This window comes from Coenobita brevimanus, chromosome 25, assembly GCF_032717465.1.
Source record: "Coenobita brevimanus isolate Jiangsu-jjx chromosome 25, ASM3271746v2, whole genome shotgun sequence".
NCBI lineage: Eukaryota > Metazoa > Arthropoda > Malacostraca > Decapoda > Coenobitidae > Coenobita > Coenobita brevimanus.
This window is the reverse complement of record NC_136978.1, coordinates 43598129-43617578: the sequence shown is the minus strand read 5'-3', so window position 1 is coordinate 43617578 and position 19450 is coordinate 43598129. Positions and strand designations below refer to the sequence as shown.

At 43.6% G+C, this 19450-nt stretch overlaps 1 protein-coding gene across 1 annotated transcript in view; it reads right to left on the bottom strand.

Moving 5' to 3' along the window:
- The window catches only part of LOC145393830 (uncharacterized), a 122149-nt gene that overhangs the window by 1438 nt on the left and 101261 nt on the right, over positions 1–19450 (bottom strand). Inside the window, exons 6-13 of the mRNA XM_080267874.1 lie at positions 14034–14261; positions 6495–6624; positions 6216–6369; positions 4302–5598; positions 2949–3109; positions 1354–1455; positions 898–1014; positions 392–681 (exon numbers count right to left, since the gene is read on the bottom strand). Of these exons, the coding sequence (XP_080124000.1) occupies positions 392–681; positions 898–1014; positions 1354–1455; positions 2949–3109; positions 4302–5598; positions 6216–6369; positions 6495–6624; positions 14034–14261 (2479 nt within the window). The remainder of the gene's footprint in view (positions 1–391; positions 682–897; positions 1015–1353; positions 1456–2948; positions 3110–4301; positions 5599–6215; positions 6370–6494; positions 6625–14033; positions 14262–19450) is intronic.

The window sequence follows — 19450 nt, the reverse complement described above, 5'->3', positions numbered from 1 at the left end:
CCCAAGGGTAAATATGTAGAAATTCAACGATAATAGCTGGTGGTGGTGCATACTTAGCTCTTGTAGGCATGGCTTGTGGTTAGAGTGAACATGTATGGGTTTGACGATGGTGGTGATGCATAATAAGTTTTGGTAGGTATGGCTTGTGGGTTTGTGTGAACGTGCATGGGCTTGACGATGGTAGCTGGTGATGGTATGTATTTTGCTTTAGTAGGGTTGGTGGGTTAGAGTGAACGTGCCTGGGTTTAACGTTGGTAGTTGATGCTGGTACATACTTAGTTTTAGCAGGGATGGCTAGCAGGTTAGAGTGAATATGCATGGGTGTTACGGTGGTAGGTGGTGGTGGTAAATACTTTGCTTTGGTAGGGTTTGAAGGTTACAGCGAACGTGCCTGGGTTTAACGCTGGTAGTTGATGCTGGTACATACTTAGTTTTAGCAGGGATGGCGTGTGGGTTAGAGTTAGAGTTATGCATGGGTTTTACGGTGGTGGGTGGTGGTGGTCCGGGCTCCAGGTGCTCTACGCTGATGTGCAAGACGATGATGCTGAGGATGAGGAAGATGCAGAAAAAGAACCACATATCCAGCATCTTTATGTAGGCGGTGTCGGGTAGGCCTGAAGACACCTGGTTGAAGAGTGTGTACATCACCAGCATCGTTGTTAGCGTCATCACAGACCGAACCTGCGGTGGAGGTGTAACGGGACAAAGATCCATAATTTCTTAATACCCAACTGTGTTCAAAACGGAGGGTCGATTTGTTTAGAAACCAAGGAGAATCATTCGTATTGAGAACTGAGGTTTGTTTTATATTTCATCTTAGAGCGGACGAATTTATTAATCTTGTAGAACTCATGGCAGTCAAAGGGTTTAGCATTCAGCCGAAAGTAATGTACCAACCTGAAATGCAGCTAGCTGGACGTAGAGTGTGGTGTAGCCGATGAGGACGAGGAGGAAGGTGGGGATAAAGATGGTCAGCACCAGGAGACTGTACCGACGCTTCAGCTGAAACCCCACCTGGAAGACAAGGGTACCTATTATTTCTAAACGTGTTCTTGTCACCATCCCACAATACTGTTTAATACTTGGAAGACCTCTACCTGTGAAGATTGACACTGATAAGTTTTTTTCTTCCCTTGATTATCTTGTTTATTCTAACCTAACTTTTCTATAAATAATCCGAACAACCTAAATTAACAATCTTTAACTTCACCATAACAGCTAGCTTAAGCAACCCTGACTCAGCCTAGACCCTCCTCCACGAGAAAATAATCCGAACTGGACTACGTTTCGGATATATGCGTGCCAGGAATGGAACGCAAGGCCTCTGTGTATGGGGTGAGTAGTAAACCTTACCTTTATAACGGAGTAATGAGCCCTCTCCATCACAACCACCTCCTCATTCTTGATGGTGAACTTGGGTAGGTCTCTCATGCCTCGGTACACCACTGAAGCATTCTGTACACACAGGCATTAATTTAGTAACTGATTATATAAACTGAAATGAATTAATGATATTTATTCGTCTTTCTATCATCCACTTATTTGTTTACTACTTTTAACTGGAGCGTAACACCTAGGACTATGCCGCCCAGACCAGGTATTGCTTTATTCCCTGAACTGCTTCTCCTTGGAAATCGCTTCCTCAGATTAGTTCCCCCTAAATTTCAACGTACAGTACGTCAAGTCCAACTGTTACAATTTTTTTTATGAATAAGGGACATCATGTCATTTGGTGTTAGGAAGATTTTTTTTCCCTTCCTCCTGTTCATATTCTGCTTAAAAAAAAAAAAAAAAAAAAAAAAAAAAAAAAAAAAAGCTAGAATGACCTGCCACTCTTCCCTGAGCGTCATAATGTAAGCACTTAACACCAGCCAGACCTCAGTGTTAGACTCCAGTGCTACATCTGGCTGCAGCGTCTAAACCAGAGGTTTCCAACCTGTGGGGAGCGCCCTCCTAGGGGGGCACGAAGGGCTGCCTGGGGGGGCGCGAAGGCTTGATAAAGAGGGTAATTATATTTGAAAACTATGAATTATGATGGAATTCAGTCATTTCTAAATATGGAGAAAATATTTCAGATATGAATAAGAAATCCAGTTATCTGAATATATAAACAATTTCAAAAATTAAGAATCTATGATTTACTCTCATCTTAAATGTCAGGACCAACTGCCTAGCCCCGGGCTCCTACTCTCCTCGTGGGGCAACGTAGGACTGGCTGATGGATGGTTGGAAGAATCTATGATATTTACTGACATGTGCCAAATATGCCAGTAAAATACAGTATTTGAGGAAGGGGGGCGCAGGGAACGTGTCAACAGTGAGGGGCGAGGATTAGAAAAGGTTGGACACCATCTGGCCTAACCTATTGAACCATCAGGCCTCTATTTGTTGATTTTTATATTTACGGCCAACGTAGTGCACGTGGCTTCCTAAGGTACGGAAAAATATGTGCCTGTCTGGATTGATAGTAGTAGTAGTAGTAATAGTAGTAGTAGTAGTAGCAGTAGGAATGACAGCAGTAGTAGCAGTAGGAATGACAGCAGTGGTAGCAGTAATAATCTAACTATTGCCAGACTCCTTAATCTCGTAAGGGGTGGCCACAAACAAACCGCCTCCATGTTGCCCTGTCCCCAGCCATTTCACTGCCCTGCTCCCAGCTCACATCTCTCTCTCTCTCATATACCTCTCCACTCTATACCTCCATCTCATCCTTGGCCTCCCCCTCCCCATCCCCCCTCCACGTCACTCATATGCACTTTTCTCGTCAGTCTCTCACTCTCCATCCAGTCCACATGGCCAAACCACCTCAATATTGAAAATAATAACAAAAAGGGCAGTGAAATAGTGGGGGACAGGGCGACGTGGAGGCGATTTGTTTGTGGCCATCCGTGTGTGAGTAAGGCGTCTAGCAATAGATACATAGATAGATAAAAAAAACACTATATGACCTGGAATTCCACTATCTCGGTGTCAGCGGATGAGAGTCGTATGTAGATGGAACAGTTCTGGGTGTCGAAGGGGTAGTTGAAGAGGCGGAAGTTGCACGAGAAGCTGGCGGAGTACTGCTGACGAAGGACCAGCCGTGCGTTGAGTGGCGAGTGGACTGAGTCTGTAGGGAGATGAACTGGTGAGTATTGACCGGTTTGGACATGTGGAGAGACTGGAGAATGAAAGACTGACTAAGAGGGTGTATGTAGGTGAAGTGGAGGGAGGGAGAGGAAGGGGGAGACCGAGGATGAGGTGGAGGGATGGAGTTGAGAGGTATGTGAGGGAGGGGGAAGTGTGTTGAGGGAGGGCAGTCAAATGATGGGTGACAGAGCGACTTGGAGGCGTTTTGTCTGTGGCCACCCTTTGCGGAATTAGGGCGTCGGGCTACAGATAGATTGATAGTATAGACTGCTTATTTGTGTAGTTATTTCTCTATCTGTTTTTCTACTCCACTGACTGTCTGTCTGAAGATTTTATTTTAGTTTATTTATTATAGTTTAAGATCATAGAACTAAAACAGACGAAATCTCTCTCTCTCTCTCTCTCTCTCTCTCTCTCTCTCTCTCTCTCTCTCTCTCTCTCTCTCTCTCTCTCTCTCTCTATCAGTTAATCGAGAAAACTAAAGACCTGTCTATTTTTCTGTGTGTGTCTGTCTTTCTGTCTGTCTGTCGGTCTGTCTGTCTAAATCTATTCATCTGTATTTATCTGTCTATATATATGTATCGACCTATCTAAGTAAATGACATTTCTATGTGTAAGAAGATTAATTGACCTGAAGGCTGAATATCTACCTTCCTTTCTAACCAGCTTACTTTCTACGTATTCATCTATCTGTCTAGTTCTCTTTGTTTATAGAGATAGAATTTGATTTTGAAGATCCGACAGTTTATCAGTCTATATATCTGTCTGAGGAGAATGATGGATATGGAATTGATTGGATCTTGCTGTCTGTCTATCTGTATGTCTGTCTGTCTACCTTTCTTTGCAGATGATAGAAATTGAGGGCATTGTAATACGTCTTTGGCTCTGTGTGTGTGTGTGTATGTGTGTGTGTGTGTGTGTGTGTGTGTGTGTGTGTGTGTGTGTGTGTGTATGTGTGTGTGTGTGTGTATGTGTGTGTGTGTGTGTATGTGTGTGTGTGTGTGTGTGTGTGGGTGTGGGTGTGGGTGTGTGTGTTTCATATTGCGCCGTAACCTTTTCTTGTATGTTATTTATGTAGTTGCAACACCGACATAGTATTAGGAACACACAGGATGAGTCTGGGATGTTATGTGCAGAGTAAATCAGTAAGGAGGAGGTGTTGCGTATCTTACTCATACTGATGTCATTGAAACTTGGAGGCTCCGGTGGTCCATCTATCCTCACCGTCACCGAGGCTTTGAGGTCCTTCTGCTGTCCGTCGTAGATGTTCAGGAATTCCACCTCGGGTACCCATATCTTCTTAACATCTCCCTTGGATAGCTCGTTCTTTCCTTCTTCCACGCGGAGGTTTTGAAATCTGAGGTTCCGGTCCCTCCAGAGAAGAGAGACTTCGATCTCCACGTTGAATGCCAAGTTGATGTCGTCTATTTTCGAGAACCGAACGAGGTCTACTAAAGGTTCGAGCCCCAGAGGCTGGCCGAAGATTCCACTGGGAGGGGGTCGGTAGCTGAAGTATTTCTCGCTGAACTCCACGATCTTGCAGTTCTCCTCATCGCTTCCATCGGCACAGTCGTCTTGAAGATTGCATCGTTTGGCTCGGGACACACAGGCCCCATCGGTACACATGAAGTGGTAGTTGGTGCATGTGGAAAGACCCATCACCACAGTCGAACCAATAGCGTGTCCACAGAAGGAACTCAGAACCATCCACTCACGGCGTCCAATGGGATATTCTGAGTCGCCGTGTGGGGTAAATGTGGCGAGAGTTGTATTGCTGACTGTATGCCGAAGCAGCCACGTGTTCTCCTCGGAATAGTAGATGATGTGCTTGTAGAACCCTCTGAAATATGGCCTCCTGTTGATATAACCGGTCATCAGGAATCGGGTCATGTCTTCTCTGGGTTCACACATCCCTCGCAGGAAGAGTAAGTCTCGGTGTGTCCTGAGGCAAGCAAAACACTGCTGCTCAGTGCAGAGGGTGTCACTCCATTTGCCATCCGTGTCCCGCATAACAACGCAGTTGCCCTTCCGCCCTCCATTAGGTTCCCCAGGTGACCAGTTACTGTACCTGATGGGTACACTGGTGTTGACCTTCCTCCAGATCCCTTCCTCTTCTTCATCTGAGGCTCCCAGGAACAGTAGTCTATAACTCCTCATCCCACACTCCTCCAAAAACAGGGTGCTTTGATTATAGAGCCTCTCGTTCGATTCCTCGCTTTCGGGGACAAAGAACGAAGAGTTGGCTCGAGAACAGAAGTCCGAGGCCTCTTCTGGTGTGGCTATCTTGGGCACGACCACAAAATCTGCAACGTATTTGCAGAAAGTGTGGATGTGGACGACAGATTCAGTGACATTCGGGGCCTCCACAGGGGTGAGGTCAGTGGAGAAGATGTTGCCTCTTGGGTTCTCCTCACACTGTGCCGCCTTCCTGAGGGTGGTGGTGCTCACAGCAAAGTCCCAGATGTTCACCTGACCAAAGGAGCAAAGTACAGCATTAATCGTTACACGTTGGTAAGAGATGATACAGTTGTTCATATGATGGGGATCTTGAACCCTGAAAATAAATAGCTTAACCCTTTAATGTTGCATTATCGTGTGTAGAATTCCTGAACAAAAGGGGACTTGGTTGCTAGGGTATGGCACCACGAATGAAAAGGTTGGTATGAATGAGAGCAAAGGCCTTGAAAAACAGTGGCTTGACCCATTACAGGAGGATTATTGTGTGTGAAGAATTAGGTAACGAAAGGGGTCCCAGTTACCGAGGTGCAGCGTCCAAATGTGATTCCTAGAGCAGGTAGATTTGGCAAAGCTGGTAGCGGTGGAACCCACTAAAAACCGTTGATTTCCTCTACTGATGGGGATCTAAAATTGCAAGTGATATAATATTCGTAAAAGTATCATTAAAACCCTAGCCCTGGTTTGCCATCAGCTGTCTAGGTCCCATGTTATGCCAGTATACCATCAGTGCCTTCGACGCAGACCCATTCATTATGCTGTTCCCTTCACTAAGACTAATAATTCCTAGAATGAATAGAGTTGCCCGAGAACAGGGTAAATTGAAACAACAGATCCCTGGTGGCACTCACCTGTGCCATGGTGGCACTGATGGCCTGTGTGGCATCCAACCCGCCGTCGTAGCTATCCTGATCCTGACCCACATACAAAGTGCCATTGAAAGGCAGAGTTGCAACCTCTCCCGACATCGTGCCTGCAGCCGCTTCCTCTCCGTCCACAAACACTCTGCGAATATTGGATCGTGTGTAGAAATTAACTGGTAAGGAAGAGACACTATAACACTTCCCCAAAATTCGAAAATAAGAGACTTAGTGTCAGTAGCCATACCAGTGTGGGTACGTAAGCCTGACCTGAAGGTTGGGTGAGTGAAGATAAAGCAGTGGTGGTGCCATCTGTTGAGGCTGTCGTCCACCACCAGTCTCAGCGAGGCGGACTCCTTCACGTCGTTGTAGTAGAAGTCCAGAGTGTCACCGTGCTGGACTATGGGAGTGGGGAGAGGGGTCACAGTGAGGATGATAAGTTGATTCAGTCCCAAAGCCAGTCCTTCCCTAAGTCATTCTCATTAGGTAAGGTTGGGCACGGCTTGACTGGGGAAGGATTGATCATGAAGCTGGAATAACCACAAAGCCAGAGAGGCCGCGAAACGTGAACAAGAAAATATTAACGTCATTTTTATTTTTGCGTTTTCTTCCTACTTCGACCCACCTCAGGAGAAACTTTTGGAAACAGAGGAGATAGACCTTGCCCTTCATAAACCTCTCGAAGTTTAGTAGTCTAAGTCGAAAAAATCGTCTGGACTATCGTAAGCTGAATAAAATCGTCAGCTAGGAATGAGAATAAAGAAGGAAAAGACATAATTTTCTTGAAGGGATCAAGAAGACTGGCTTCTAACTTACCAATGCCATTTCTCATTTAAGTTGATATTTCACGGTTGTATTGACTAATAGGCATCACACGGGCAGAGAGAGAGAGAGAGAGAGAGGTATTGTCCTTCATGTACTTAACTCCTTCAGACCAATGACGCCATTATATTTATTTTCCTGCTATTACTAGTTGATATTTATTCGAGTTAGGAATGACCTCTCGTATTCAAGGGGTTTCAGAATCATGCATCCAACCCTTGCATTTCGAAGTTTCAAAAAAAAAAAAAAAGTAAGAAAGAAAAACACCCAGAGAGGTCATAGTAAAGATTAAACACACACACACACACACACACACACTCACAAGGGAAACGAGGAATCTGGCAAGCGATACTACACATTACCTGCAACGAGAAGACTAAGAGGGCACAGCAGGAAATTGCATAGGGAGGCGATAAAGTCAATGGGAAGTGCAGTTTTCCAATAGATACAAGTACCGGATGATGCAGTAGTAGTAGTAGTAGTAGTAGTAGTTGTGGAAGTAATAGTAGTGGTAATAGCAGTAATAGTTGTAGTAGTAGTAGTAGTATAGTACGGTAGTAGTTGCAACACCAGGCTGACATGAACTTGAATCCCTGTGGACTGAAAGCTAAAACTGTTGTTCTCTGCAGTCGACCATCCTCCTTTCTGATAACAGGGAAGGAGTTAAGGGGATGTTTATACTACTGAACCGTTTATCTCAGTGCTCTCCCATGTATGCCTCCGTCGCCATCCAAAATTTTCATAAAACCAGAAAAATTTATGTTGGAATCGTAACAGAAAACGGTACATTAGCCTAGTCGTGTAAAAGTGCAGTGAGATATTTTAGGTAGGAAGAAAGATTTACACTGAGAGCTACTATGAAGAATGTACAAAGTTAACAATACTAATTTCATCTCAGGCTAATTCTTCAAGTTGTGGAGACAAGACATACAGCACTCCAAAGAGGACACAACTGTTCCCAATGTAACGTAACTTTTATATAGTGTGACATAACTTACAATTACCAGTGACATTCCATAGTAAATTACAACATCACTTCACGCAAAGCTGTTGATTTCGTGATTGTAAAGGCCATTGGTGTTGGAGAGAGATGCCTTCATGTGGTGGCACTGATATAACCAGGCTGTCTCGCTGCCTAGTTACACAGTACAAACGTCTCTAAACTTTTTACCTATATTCAAAAGGGGGATAATGATCTGCAGAGCAACCTCAGCCTGCAGTCCTCCGGGTTCACGTTCAGATGAGCCTGAGTCCAAACCAATAATATCAGCAACAATTGCCACCTTCAGTGTAAAACATCTAATTTCTGTGCAAGGATCTGTCACAGCCTAGTTATTAAATGTCCACCGGAGTCAGATACTAGGGTACTGTACATAGGCGAACTAACGCTGGACCAAGAAATATCCACAATAGTCCTATAATTAAATAAACAAATGCATTCATCGATCACGTATGTACATGCTACTTGTCTGCATGGATGTCAAGCGTCATTACCTTCAGTTGGCATAACCTCCAGAAAAGCGAATGAGAGATAAAAATAGTCCAACCATCAACTTTGGCCATTTCAGGTACTGCTGCAGTTTTTCATGTAGGTTATATTAGCCATTCTCAGACCCAGCCACAGTAATCAAGGTTCAGTCATGTCTATTCAGGTCCACGCAGGTCACCTTTATTAAAATTAGTTCAGGGACATTCATTTTGGTTTATTTAAGCTATGTTGTGTTAAGCTTCACCCTTCAAATATACCCAGACTCAATGTTATCGAGGCTCACACAGGATCACTCAAGTATTGGGTCCATTTAAAACAAGTGAGGTTTAATGTGGTTTATTATCCTCACGTTTCGTATGATCCGGAGCATCACCTTCATCCCGACTAAGCTGGTTCATTATTATCAGGTAGATTTTGGCGAGTTCGGGTCCAGTTACCTCCATTCATATCTATTTAGGTCTGTCCAGGTCTGTTTGGGTCCTAGTAATTCCATATTGTGTGTGTGTGTGTGTGTGTGTGTGTGTGTGTGTGTGTGTGTGTGTGTGTGTGTGTGTGTGTGTGTGTGTGTGTGTGTGTGTGTGTGTGTGTGTGTGTGTGTGTGTGTGTGTGTGTGTGTGTGTGTGTGTGTGTGTGTGTGTGTGTGTGTGTGTGTGTGTGTGTGTGTGTGTGTGTGTGTGTGTGTGTGTGTGTGTGTGTGTGTGTGTGTGTGTGTGTGTGTGTGTGTGTGTGTGTGTGTGTGTGTGTGTGTGTGTGTGTGTGTGTGTGTGTGTGTGTGTGTGTGTGTGTGTGTGTGTGTGTGTGTGTGTGTGTGTGTGTGTGTGTGTGTGTGTGTGTGTGTGTGTGTGTGTGTGTGTGTGTGTGTGTGTGTGTGTGTGTGTGTGTGTGTGTGTGTGTGTGTGTGTGTGTGTGTGTGTGTGTGTGTGTGTGTGTGTGTGTGTGTGTGTGTGTGTGTGTGTGTGTGTGTGTGTGTGTGTGTGTGTGTGTGTGTGTGTGTGTGTGTGTGTGTGTGTGTGTGTGTGTGTGTGTGTGTGTGTGTGTGTGTGTGTGTGTGTGTGTGTGTGTGTGTGTGTGTGTGTGTGTGTGTGTGTGTGTGTGTGTGTGTGTGTGTGTGTGTGTGTGTGTGTGTGTGTGTGTGTGTGTGTGTGTGTGTGTGTGTGTGTGTGTGTGTGTGTGTGTGTGTGTGTGTGTGTGTGTGTGTGTGTGTGTGTGTGTGTGTGTGTGTGTGTGTGTGTGTGTGTGTGTGTGTGTGTGTGTGTGTGTGTGTGTGTGTGTGTGTGTGTGTGTGTGTGTGTGTGTGTGTGTGTGTGTGTGTGTGTGTGTGTGTGTGTGTGTGTGTGTGTGTGTGTGTGTGTGTGTGTGTGTGTGTGTGTGTGTGTGTGTGTGTGTGTGTGTGTGTGTGTGTGTGTGTGTGTGTGTGTGTGTGTGTGTGTGTGTGTGTGTGTGTGTGTGTGTGTGTGTGTGTGTGTGTGTGTGTGTGTGTGTGTGTGTGTGTGTGTGTGTGTGTGTGTGTGTGTGTGTGTGTGTGTGTGTGTGTGTGTGTGTGTGTGTGTGTGTGTGTGTGTGTGTGTGTGTGTGTGTGTGTGTGTGTGTGTGTGTGTGTGTGTGTGTGTGTGTGTGTGTGTGTGTGAGATTTTGATTCAGTTAGATATGTTCAGGTGCAGACACATACATTCAGGTTAACTTAAATGTATTCCAGTCATCTATAGTAGTTCAGGTCAGTCTTGATTATTTCAATTTAATTCTCTTCAGGGACTGTGTTTGTAAGAAATCTTAATCTAATTTTACGATGAAGACTAAAGAACATTGGCTAATAGATATCTCTTTACTGTTCTTTTTTTCACTTTGTTCTCCTCTTTGGCTTAGTTATGAGGTGTTAGGTACCCGTATGGAGTGAAGATATTAAGTACAATGAAGCGATCAGTTGCACAGCATAAGCTTAGGACAGTTTAATGTTTGAGCGAGTGAAGTGAGCGAGAGCACTATACTTGTACCGAAAATTAGCGTGTAATATTCTTGCCCCGTATGTTTTGTAAAATATTTCTGCTTGAGAAGCACCAAAACTTTGCTATCTTCACAGCTGTTGAAGCAGTTGTGGCATCCATACCATTCTGAAGCTGTCGTTAAAACTGCCTGTCTGTGCTACCAGACATTTTTTGACAATGGGCCAAATATATCCAAGAGAAGCCTAAGACACTTCCCCTTAGCAAGAACAGAGTACCATTCTTTTTTGTTTTTGATTTTGTATTCCCAGTTATTAGTCCAGTCATGGAATGTTGTAAGTTTTTTTAAACTGTCATGAAAAGTGCCCTCAAGTGGCACCTGACATTCCTGTCCCCCACCCACACACAAAAAAAGGAAAAAAAAAATGCACAAGGCACATATAGCGGAACAGTGCCAAAAATACAGCCCTACTCACTCTGACACGTTCCACGCCTGTGTCGCGTTCGTCTATGTCTTAATAAATATTTACCTTTATCTTCAGTGTGTTGTCCCGTGGTCTGCCGTTACTGTAAAAGCACATCATATTTACGACGGACTATTGGTAGTAATTTTGTTTGTAATATCAATGTTGAAGTGAATTATAGAAATTGTGACCAGAAGTGTTTTTTGCCATTAAAGTTCGATACACTTTCTTTAAGCATGGACTCTTAACTCCTATACGATGACATAGAGCTTTATTACCAGCCGCGATAGCAAAGCTGGTATTGTTATCAGTTTGTCTGTCTGTGTGTGTGTCTGTGTGTCTGTTAGCACGATAACTTCGCAACCGCTCGAGATATCATGACAAAATTTTACAGGTGTATAGAAGGGAAAGAATCGATCACGTGTTCGAAATTGGTGAAAGTAGGTCAAGGTCTGTGTGTCTGTTAGCACGATAACTTCGCAACCGCTCAAGGTATCATCACAGAACTTTACAGGTGTGTAGTAGGAATGGAAATCTACGAGTTAGAAATTGATGAAAGTAGGTCAAGGTCAAGGTCATATTCCGAGCGGCGCTAGATATGTATCGGCTCGCGGCTGGTGTTATTCCTTCCTTGGGGGACCTCTAGTTGTTGTTGTTGCTGCTGCTGCTGTTTGTGTTGTAGGTGTTGCTGCTGTTGTTCATGTTAGTGTTGTTGCTGCTGCCGTTGTTATTGTTGCTGTTATTATTGTTGCTGCTGTTGCTGTTGTTGTTGTTGTTGCTATTGTTGTAGTCGTTGCTGCCGTTGTTCATGTTGATGTTGTTGTTGTTGCTGTTGTTATGTTGTTGTTGCTGCTGTTGATATTGCTATTGTTGTAGCAGGCTTATTTCAAGGTGATCCTGGTGAGCTGCAGGCTGAGGTTGCATTGGACTAGTCCTTTGGTGGTGCGTTGTAGGTGGAAGTTTTCACCGCGTGAACTTTTGGTAATAATGACATACTCTTGGCTGTATTTCTGCTGTTACTATACTCCTTTTACTGTAACCTGGCCTAAAATTACTGTCTCCGTCCGATTCGTAAAAATAGATTAGTTGGAATACAATGCTAGTCACGAAGAGGTGTCATGGAATGGATACTTTCCATTGCGTTGTCTTTTTCTGAACCGAGCTATGTGAAAGAGGCTCCAGAAGGGTATATAACAGGCCAAGTTGAGAAAAAAAGACAAGATTTCTGATGTCTTTACCTTGTCGTTGTTACCCACGGCACACACACACACACACACACACACACACACACACACATACACACACACAAATACAGCCATTACAACATTTTGACTCTCACATGCATCATTCTCCCGACGCACACTCCTTCCCCTATTCGTACTTTGTTAGCATGAGGAAAGCTTAATACTGGCTGTCACACTCCCTCAGAGGAAAATTTCTATTCCTAAAGCGAACTTAATATGGACTGAGCAGAAACGTATAGATAAAATCATTCTTTTTCATTTATCCTTTAAGCTGACTAATTCGAAATACACACTCACACACACACACACACACTCACACACACACACACACACACACACACACACACACACACACACACACACACACACACACACACACACACACACACACACACACACACACACACACACACACACACACACACACAATACCGACATAAAACATGAAGTGTAGCATGCAGTAACGACGCAAAATCTGGTGGCTGTTCGCTGACTATTCTGTGTGAACTGGTTGATATTCAGGGAGTATCGACAAGGCACTGCTGAACCTGTGGCCATACTATTGTGCCCTGCGGTAGCCTGGTGTAGTGGTATAAAGGGAAAGCTGGGAAAGAAGAGAAAAGAACAGGACATACAACAGAGTCCAGCCAACCAACCTCAATAGAGAGAGGGGGATGAGAAGGGAAGAGAACTACAGAGGCAGACAAACAGACAGGACACAGAGACAGGCGGACAGACAGACAGGACACAGACAGACAGGCAGACAGACAGACAGATAGGAGACAGGTAGATATAGAGAGATAGATGGATAAATAGATAAACAAATGGCAGATAGATAAATGGAGGGACGGAGTAAAAAGGATGTGGAATGTAGGTTTAGTGCAAAAAACATGGCTGGTGCTGACGAGAGAGAGAGAGGGTGCTTTGAAGGTCTCAGCTCATACAGTACAACGAGGCGTATGATGATATATTAATACAAAAATGATTAACCAGAAAAAAATAATGGAGTATTTATCTTTCTGATTCGAAAAAGCATGAGACAAAAACACTAAAATACTAGTCGTCATCATCATCATCATCATCATCATCATCATCATCATCATCATCATCATCATCATCAATCATCAATCATCAATCATCAATCATCAATCATCATCCATCATCCATCATCCATCATCCATCATCCATCATCCATCATCCATCAACATCAACATCAACATCAACATCAACATCAACATCAACATCAACATCAACATCAACATCATCAATCATCATCAATCATCATCAATCATCATCATCAATCATCATCAATCATCATCAATCATCATCAATCATCAACATCAATCATCAACATCAATCATCATCATCAATCATCATCAATCATCCATCATCAATCATCCATCATCAATCATCCATCATCAATCATCATCATCAATCATCATCATCAATCATCAATCATCAATCATCAATCATCAATCATCATCATCAATCATCATCATCAATCATCATCATCAATCATCATCATCATGATGGGCAAGATGGCAGAGCCCACGTCACCCCGTTACCTGGCTATATGGTTACCTCCCAGCGTTGTAAATGGTTTTCTAGGTTACAGGAAGCCATTAGGCTTGTCACTCAATGTAGATCTATTTGAAGTGGAAAGAAGAATAATAAACAATGACAGGAAGGAATGGAGATATAGGAAAAGAGGAGAATAGACACAGAAAAGAATGAGACGTGAAGGAAGAAGTGGGTAGAACTAATCAAGTGCATGGATGAAGGACGTCCCCACCAAATGAAAAAAGGTGGTCGGACTTACTTTGAAAAGAAACAAGAGAATAAAAACTTACAGAATAAAAGCGCGTTGTCCATTTGATCGGAATAAGCGTAGGACAGAAACATATTGCCCGCCTCCCTGAACTGCGCGATCTTCATCCTGTAGCACGCCGTCAGCTCCCTCGTCCGCCCGCTGCTCTGGCCGCCACCCCTCCTGCTGCCGAAGTCATGGCGGAGGTACACGTCAGTCCTGCCTGGCCCAAGTCCCTCCGTCTGTAGGCCGAATACACGAGCTTCATCTCCTGTAGAAATAATAATCCTGTGTCTCATGGGGAGTCTGAGTGCCGTGGGAGGCTTCGTAACTCCTCTTCCATAGCGATTCATTATGCGTGTTAAGCTCAGGCCCGTATTTTCGGTTGACGAATCTCCCAGACACCTTTTCTTAATCGATTTACTGTACTTGGCTTATTGCACCTTACTCTCCTCTTCTGTGTTACATAAATCACCTCCTAACACCTTTTCCCAACCTATTTGTTTTGTTTATTACACCTTACTGACCTCTTCAGTGTTAAACAAAGCTTTCCAGTATCGCCAACTCTACATAAATAACGAACAAAAGGATATTACCCAGCCATATCCAAAAATAAACAGCTAAGGAAGACGCGATAGGGAGCTTCCTTACCCGACTCTCTCGTATGCAACTTTTAGCGTTTTAATATCACTATAATTTGCTTCCATAACACACAAGGGCGAACTGTGGTGTAAAATGCAGACTAACTCGCTGATAGAAATGTGTTGCGAAAACGACCCAGTTCGATGACACCATGACCTTTATTCGCGTCGGGTATGGTAGCTTCCTAACATCTCTTCCTTAGCGAATTATTTTTGGATATAGCTGGTTAATATATCTTTGTACGTTATTCGTGCAGAGTATGGCGATAGTGGAAGAGTTTTATGTTACGCAGAAGAGAATAAGATGTAATAAGCCAAATAAATCGCTTAGGAAATGGTGTTAGGGAGCTTTCTTAACCGACATAAATACGGCCTATATCAACCCTCGAGTTCGAAAAACGTACCGCTATATTTAACATCAGTTTAAAACGTATCTCCTAGGAAAATAATAATAAACTGAAAAATTAAATAAAGAGCATCTGGTTTCTCTGGTAAATGGCAAATGTCTACGCCCAGAACAAAAAAGAACGGAGAGAGAGAGAGAGAGAGAGAGAGAGAGAGAATAAAATGTTTAAGACCAGAAAAAAAAAAAAAACGGAGAGAGAGAGAGAGAGAGAGAGAGAGAGAATAAAATGTTTACGACCAGAAAAAAAAAAAAAACGGAGAGAGAGAGAGAGAGAGAGAGAGAGAGAAATGTTTACGACCAGAAAAAAAAAAAAAAACAGACAGAGAGAGAGAGAGAAAGAGAGAGAGAGAGAGAGAGAGAGAGAGAGAAATGTTTACGACCAGAAAAAAAAATAACGGAGAGAGAGAGAGAGAGAGAGAGATTTACGTATTCTCCCTGCCCTTGCTACTGAGACAAATCACAGCTACGGCAAGGCATTGATCATAACTCACCCGTGGATGAACAAGGACGAGGGGAAACCAATTTTGTCCCACAGTCTGACCGGCATGAGAACTGAACGCCAAGCCTGATAATTGTGAGCTAGACACACTATCACTATAACATCGGCTATTCAGAATATATCTATAATTCAAACCATAAGTACACAGGGCTAGGCTACTTAGTTTCGATATTTTACGTTGAAAGTGACCCCCTCGCTCGTCCCTGAGTGGCATTATGTGAGCACTATATCCCAATCACCCCAGCTGGAGCGCCTTAACCCACTACACCACCAGATATAAAGGATATAAACTCCCTCATGGAATTCGATGAAGATAATAATGAAAAGGTTGGGAATGCATTGGTCGTATCACTGACGGAGGGGATTACAATAGCGTTCAATAAAGATGTTTATAAATAGTATTCTGAAAAGTTTATTAGGCACAGAAGATCGCATGTCTGGTTTTGAAACTCATTATTCTCTCTCTCTCTCTCTCTCTCTCTCTCTCTCTCTCTCTCTCTCTCTCTCTCTCTCTCTCTCTCTCTCTCTCTCTCTCTCTCTCTCTCTCTCTCTCTCTCTCCATATCTATCTACCTGTCTATCTATCTACATAATGTCTGTGTTTATGTATGTATGCACACACACACATCTCCGTGTCTGTGTATCAGTCTCTCTGCTTGTCTACTTATACTTATCAATCTACTGTATGTCTGTCACTGGCTATCTGTCTGTCTGTCAGTTTATGTCTACCACAGTTTCTTCAAAGCGGCGTGTTTTTGTCATCATATATCTCGAATATCAAGCTACGCCACCTAAATAACCCATGAATGCAATCAGAGTTCTGCAGACAACGCGTAAGCACCATCCAATACTTTGTCACTAATTCATCTACTCACTCATTCACTTATTGACACTGACTGGCTGGGCAATGCTTCGTGTGGCTTAAGGGTGTGTGAGACTGATATGGAGAGGAATGGTTTTTGTCGTAGGTGGTCATGAACTTAAAGGGAGCCGTGTTTACTTTTCTATTGAGATGCGCTGTGTGTTATAACTGCAATTACCCCACCTACCAGCAGACATTCAGCCCATATTTTACACTACAGTATTCACAAGTACTATATATGCAGGAGTATTGTGGTGTTGGTGTGGATGTGCAAGAAAGCAGTAAGAGAAATACTTAGAGAGGGTCTGGTCATGTGGGGGTGATGGAGAGAGACTGACAAGGAGATGTGAAGGGGGAGACAGAGGACGAGATGAAAGGATGGGGTGGAGAGGCATATGAGAGAGGGAGGTGTGAGTTGCAGAGAGAGCAGCATATGACAGAAGATAAGATGAAGTGGAGGTACCATATCAAGGCGTTTGGCTATAGACAGATAGATAGAAAGATAGATGGATAGACAGATAGACAGATAGATAGACAGATACAAACCTGGAGAATATGGAGGGGTCTTCTCGTGGATTTAGGAACTCTCTGCAGGTGAGGGTGATGTTACCTGAACGATACTCGGCTTGTAACCAATAGGTCTTGGGTTCGATTCCTGGGCCTACACAGACAACTTCCGCCAGTGCCCTCTTTCGTGTAACCTGATCTTACTATATAGGGACATGGACGGTAAATTAACGGATCCAAGTCGTTGATTGTGGCAAAAATGAAATATACTGTGGCTACGAAAAAAAAAAAAAAAATCCGTGCCCTAATATCTCTGTGTAGTAGGTAAGCAGTACTATAGGCTTTCTCTTTTGTCCAAGCTGAGCACCTATTTCTCGGTTGTTTACTTGTGCAGATGGACATGGTAATTTTCTCTTCTATGCTGTGTAGCGCTTGTATTTTCACACACACACACACACACACACACACACACACACACACACACACACACACACACACACACACACACACACACACACACACACACGCACACACACACACATCACACATCACACGGTGCTTGAAAAATGAGTAGGAGGAGCATGTCACTCTATTATTAACGCAGCTTTGAGTGGTTCTGGGAAGGACCTGTGCACACTGTTTAAAGTAAGTGATATGCAAGGGATGAATTATGAAGAGCAAACGAGGATATGTCGTGGCGAGAATGCGACTAGAGAGTGTGTATGAAGGAGAATATTCTGAACCAGTAAGGGTACCCGTCGTTGCCCGGATAAAATCGTATCATTGTGCACACCGTCATTGCCTGGGATCCTGGAGAGTGCCCAGTATTCCCCTTTAAGTCTATGTTCCTCCTTGGACCCATTTCCCCATGGACCTTTTCCCAGAGGATACCCCTCATGACGATGGGGGTTAGAGCCTTCTTGTGATGTCCAGATGTGTGTGTGTGTGTGTGTGTGTGTGTGTGTAATTCACCGGGTCGGTCAGGATCACTTTGATGGTCGTGATAATCAGCTTTTACCCTCCCGGAAGGGAGCTGAGAGCTCATATAGTCCGATCTAAGGGCAAGGCTGTGACCTTCACACACGCACACACCCGTCCCCTTGCTCAAGGGGGACAGTAACCACCCACTTCGCCAGTGAAACTTTTCGCAACCTGAGCGAGGCGCGAACTCCCGTCCACCAGTTGGCAAGCAAGAGCGTTACCACTGCACCAGCGAGCGGTGTGTGTGTGTGTTTGTGTATGTGTGTGTCAAAATAGTAGCGACACACACACACACACACACACACACACACACACAATCTGAGTAGACGTCTCTTGTGTCTGGAGTTACTGTAGAAACAATATATTTTTTTCATTTTGCGAAGTGACATAATTTCTTTATTCCCACTACCTCCAATACTGATGATGTTAACCCCTTGACTCTGGTAGAAGCCTTTTTTTAGTTTATTCTTGTCACACGTATAATCTGATGTATGGATTTATAAAGATATACTGTATTTAATTTGCTTTCCTTCCTCTCGTCATCTATAACACACACACACACACACACACACACACACACACACACACACACACACACACACACACACACACAAATACAGCCATTACAACACTCTGACTTTCATATGCATCATTCTCCCGACGCACACTCCCTCCCCTATTCGTACTTTGTTAGCATGAGGAAAGCTTAATACTGGCCGTCACACACCCTCAGAGGAAAATTTCTATTCCTGAAGCTAACTTAATTTGGATTGATCAGAAACGTATTGATAAAATCATTCTTTTTCATTTATCCTTTAAGCTGACTAAATCGAAACACACACACACACACACACACACACACACACACACACACACACACAGAGCTTGAAAAATGACGATTCAGTTGATTAAGGGCAAAATCAAACTACGTACTCTCCAGACACACAGCCGGTCGTCCCACAAGCAGCCCGAGAAGCAAGAGAAAGTATTGCATCATCAACATCATCATCCTCGCGATCCGTCTCCCTACGATGCACACACCTGTAATGGAGAGAAGAGGGATTTGTGTGAAGACTTGGGCCCTTAATCTCGTACGTTAAGGAGGCTACCTATCATCTTTTGTTTACCGATTTATTTTTGGATACTGCTGGTTGATATCATTTTGCATCTTACATAATCAGAGTATGGCGAACTTAGAATGATTTAAGCAAGACAGAAGAATGAAGAGAGAACCTGTATTTTTTACACAGGAAAAATCATCAGAGAAATTACCAATATGCCTGAGAGTCCCGGGTTCGATTCCCGGCATATTGGTAATTTCTCTGAAGACAGAAGAAGATGGTAACGTGTAAGAAGCAAAATAAATCGCTAAGGAAAAGGCGTTAGGGAGCTTCCTAAACCAACGGGAATGCGGGCCCAGTTTCTGTTCTCTGTTCACTCTACCTTGTCCAAGAATGACCATCCTTCCATCTTGAATCCTAAGCTGTGGCAATAGGTTAAGACTAGAATATGATGCCTGTCACGAAGTCTCGATAGCGTGGTCGTAGGTACTTGTAGGGAGATAG